Raw genomic sequence first — 4559 nt, 5'->3', positions numbered from 1 at the left:
CCAGAGGGACATGGAGCTCCTGGAGCAGGTCCAGGGGAGGGCAAGGAAATGCTGAAGGGGCTGGAGCACCTCAGTGATGAGGAAAGGCTGAGGGAGCTGGGGCTGTTCAGTCTCCAGAAGGGACAACTGAGAGAGAGCTCATTAAAGGATTCAAGTCCATGAACAGGAAGTCTCAAGAGGATGATCAGACTCTGCTCAGTGGGGAAACCAATAAAACAAGAGGGAACAGCAAAAACTGATGCCCAGGAAGTTCCACCTGAACACAAGGAAGAACTTCTTCGCTGTTCAGTCCCTGAGCACTGAACAGATTGCCCAGAGAGGTTGTGGATTCTCCCTCACTGGAGATATTCCAGAACTATCTGGACACAATCCTGAGCCATGTGCTCTAGGGTGGCCCTGCTGGAGTAGGGAGGTTGGACCAGATGACCCATTGTGGTCCCTTCCAACCTCACTGATTCTGTGGTGCTGTGATAACACATTCCCTCATAAATCCTGAGAGAAGTGACTTGGTCAGGCTCACTCAAAGCACATACACAGTCACAAACAAACCACTGTACATTAGCTGAACTATGGTAACTGACCACAAGTGTGGGAAAAGTGAGGTAAAACATATTTTCAGTCTCTTGAAGTTGAAACCAGTATGAGTTAGCACACACACCTGGGTTGGGCTTTCTAAACTAGCTGGACTCAAAAAAGCAAATTCCTGCACATGATTTGAACTTTACAAGAATCCAGCACTCCCAGTTTGCTTCAGTGGGATTAATCAGTCTGAACACCTTAAGCATTCATATCTTTCAGCATTCAAGGCCCCATCCTCACTTACATATGCTAACAACCCAAAAGTCCTGAGGATATACACAAAACATTTATCTCAAGCCTACAACTACAGAACTGACTGCTACAGAACAGAATCTGCCTTTGAATTGTTTCCCAAATTTAGCAAAGGACATACCTTTTTTCTAGATCTTTGATTTTCTCCCTTAGAGGTGCCACAGCCTAAAAGAAAGGAAAAAAACATTTAATCTTTGAAGAATAAAACAAGATTCACATTGCAAAACATACATATAGGAAGTTATTTTAGAGCAAAACTCATGGCAAACAGTCTCCTATGAAGAGCTTTAGTGAAGACACTCCAAGAAACGTTCGCCTTGGACCTCTTCCACTAAAAATCAAATCATCTAGTACAGTGTGAAATGAAATCCCTTAGCTTACCACTGAAAAAAAAGCACCTCAAGGCTATGAGTACCATAGCCTTGATAAGGACATCCAATGTTATGATTCCTATGTGACTAAGTGAAGTCACAAGTGACTTGTCTGAGGTTGTCAGAGGCAATCTATAGCCAGGAGCAGCACAACAGGACAGCAAGTAAAACCTCAACTATATAAATGGACCACAAATAGGCATAACAGAGGACACAGACATGGAAAGAGAGGCATTAGCTCCAGTGACAAGGCTGCAATTCTCTCAGAATTATAAATTCAGTATGCAAACTTAAAGAAACTTCATGTTTAAATGCCAAAGATCTGTTCTGCATCATGATTTGAGAGTATTATCTAGGCTTTGAAGAAAATATTGAAAGGAAATTTGTTAGAAAATATATTCACCTTCCAAGACTTCTGTTTGCATTTTCACTGCTTTAAAAGAGAGAATCACTTAAGTTGGTATCAGTTTCAGTTTCTTTATCACAGGACCCAAACTTCTAACAGTCCTCTTGAATTTCAACAAGTCCCTGAACTCCTTTTTAAGTTTACTAAAATCTGGACACAAAATTTACCATCTAGGGCTATACATAAGTTGAAAACTATCAGAGGGCTTTCACTTGTACTATGCAGCAACACATCAACAAATCCTATTGGTTTTGTACAAACACTTCTGATTAGAGGTAGGCAATTCAGGAACTTCATAAACTGAAATAAGCTGCATATTCATGTTAAGGGGAAATATGGTATTATTTATGGTACTATCATTTATAATCATTAAATATTTAGGTCTGTGGAGCAGCAAATAGTTCTTGAAACAGTTAGACTTACTCAAGATACTGTACAACTAACAGCTTTAAAAACAAGATGCAGAAATGCTCCAACTTCTCAGACCTTTCAGTACCTCTGATCTACTAACTGAATCTCAAGCATTTCACCATTCTTGAACTGGAATTTTCAGAATGCTTGCTGCAATGCTTACCAGAATTTAAAAGAAAAGAAGAAAGAGAAAGAGAGGAATGCAAAAGACAAACTAAGAACACAGTCTTTCCATTGATATTAAGCAATTTCAGTAGGCTTCTCACTGTGTCCAGAGGAAAAATTGCCATATAAACCTCCTGGAATATAAGACACTAGGCAGACCAGACTAGACTAATACAATCACCCACACAAGGGTAATGGGTATTAAACTCAAGGACTTCTGTATCTATTAAATACTCTGTTTTTTCGTTATTAGACTGGAAGTCTAAAACATTTAGAGAAAGATCAGTTGCACACATTCTTAGTGGTTCGCAGCAAAGTGAGGCTGAAATGGAAGTTCACAGTTATTGGTACAGAAGTTCAGAACCACCAGTGTGTTCTGTACCCATGTCTACCCCAGAAACTACCAGGACTTGTGCTTAAAGCATTGGTATCACACACCATCCCTGACCACAACCATTGCTACCTTTGGGCATTAGTTAAGAACATAGCAAGGCATTTTTGGGCAGTTTCAAATTTTTAATGAAACTTATACATACTTCACGTTTTCTGAAGGTGACAGAAGAAAGAATTTGTGTCTATCCTTTCAGTAACAAAAAAAACCACAACACTTCTCTAGAGGATTCTGCCATAGTCTCTATAGCAAAGGAGTCAGCAGATCTGTTACTTTCAAGAAAGGTTTTGAGCAAAATAAAAAGGAGTCACAGATCTAAGTTAGAAACTCCACTATAGCAAAGAATAGCTCAAAAACATATGTACAGACACAAATCCAATGCTTAGAACAGTTTTAGTGGAATGGAGACTAATGAGATAGAACTAAATACATTCAACATGAAATGAGTGAAATGGGAGTCCTCAAACCAAAACAGATTACAGCTAGTAGCAAACTAACCTCCTCTATTTTACTATCCACCTTCTGATCTCCATTTTCTTGAAGAGACCTGTTGGCAAGAAAAGAAAAAATGTAATCCATACCTCAGCAACAGCTGCACCCACATCATGCTTTTCCTGTTAAAATAGTACCTTCAAAGCACCTGGAGTTAGTATTATTACAAAGACATACTCAGAACTAATGAAGCTGGATGGTCCAACTCCCACCAAAAGCAGCTAGTCTGATAACCAAGTTTGGAAGAAACTCAACCAAACCCACAGCAAAGGACAGCAACAAGTAATATTCATTTAACAGAGAAAATTAACTGGGTTTGAGTGTAATTTTACCGTGAAAATGCCCAGAATGTGTCTTTGAGGGTCTCTGCTTACTGTACACAAACAAAACATTTTCCTTTAATGCCATGACAGTAACTCTAATATCAATCAAAAATCTGCAGATGACACTAAGATGTGAGTGTGGATCTGCCTGAGGGTAGGAAAGCTCTACAGAGAGACCTGGACTGACTTGATCAGTGGCTGAGGACAAATGCATGAGATTCAATAAGGCTCAGTGCTAGTCCTGCACTTGGGACACAATTCCATGCAGAGCTACAAGCCGGGGGAGGAGTGGGGAGAGAGGTGTTGGTTAGAAAGGGACTTGGGAGTGCTCATGGCCGTGGCTCAATGGGAGCCAAGAGTGTGCACAGGTGGCCAAGGAGGCCAAGGGCATCTTGGCCTGGCTCCAGCAGAGTGTGGCAGCAGCACTAGGGCAGTTCTCATCCCCCTGCACTAGGCACTGGGGAGGTCCCAGCTCAGTGCTGTGCTCAGCTTTGGGCACTCACTGCCCAAAGGCCATTGAGGCACTGGAGCGAGTCCAGCCAAGGGCAACGAGGGCAGCAAAGCACTACAAAACCTGTGGGATGAGGAAGGGCTGAGGGAATTGGGTTTGCTTAGCCTTGGGAACAGGCCCAGGGATGACCTCATGGCTCTCTCCAACTCCCTGACACGGAGGTGGTGGAGTCACCATCCCTGGAAGTGTAGAAGAGGCATCTGGATGTGGCACTGGAGGATCTGGTTTAGGGTTTAGAGGTTCCAATAGTGACACGTTAATGGTTGGATTCAATGATCTTATAGGTCTCCTCCAACCCTGATGAGTCTATGAAAAGAGAGAAGGGAAAATGTATCTCACTTTGAACTTATTCAAAGACAAGGGAAAAAAACCCATATACTAAAACATGTCTTAAGTGACCACCTGATGGGCAATGCTGACTTCTCACGCAAATGTTACTCGTTTGAAACGAAGCCAAGGACAAAATATGTTGTGGTAACTTGTGAGAACAGTTACCAACATTTTTGCAAGACATCAGCTTACTGTCTAAGAAGCTGATGTCTTGCAAAAATCTGTGTGGTCTTATTGAGCATCTAATTGTGTAAAGTAGCTCAATTAGTTGTGTTTGTTCTTGAGAAAACTTCTACAAGTGTAGAGCACGTATTTTAAAATTTTACTC

At 41.4% G+C, this 4559-nt stretch overlaps 1 protein-coding gene across 1 annotated transcript in view; it reads right to left on the bottom strand.

Moving 5' to 3' along the window:
- Positions 1-4559, bottom strand: part of UXS1 (UDP-glucuronate decarboxylase 1) — a 48233-nt gene that overhangs the window by 40900 nt on the left and 2774 nt on the right. Inside the window, exons 2-3 of the mRNA XM_009070924.1 lie at positions 3074-3122; positions 953-996 (exon numbers count right to left, since the gene is read on the bottom strand). Coding sequence (XP_009069172.1) covers positions 953-996; positions 3074-3122 — 93 coding nt within the window. The remainder of the gene's footprint in view (positions 1-952; positions 997-3073; positions 3123-4559) is intronic.

The sequence above is a fragment of the Acanthisitta chloris genome, unplaced genomic scaffold (genome assembly GCF_000695815.1).
Source record: "Acanthisitta chloris isolate BGI_N310 unplaced genomic scaffold, ASM69581v1 scaffold10063, whole genome shotgun sequence".
Classification (NCBI taxonomy): Eukaryota; Metazoa; Chordata; class Aves; order Passeriformes; family Acanthisittidae; genus Acanthisitta; species Acanthisitta chloris.
This window is presented reverse-complemented; position numbering and strand designations above follow the sequence as displayed.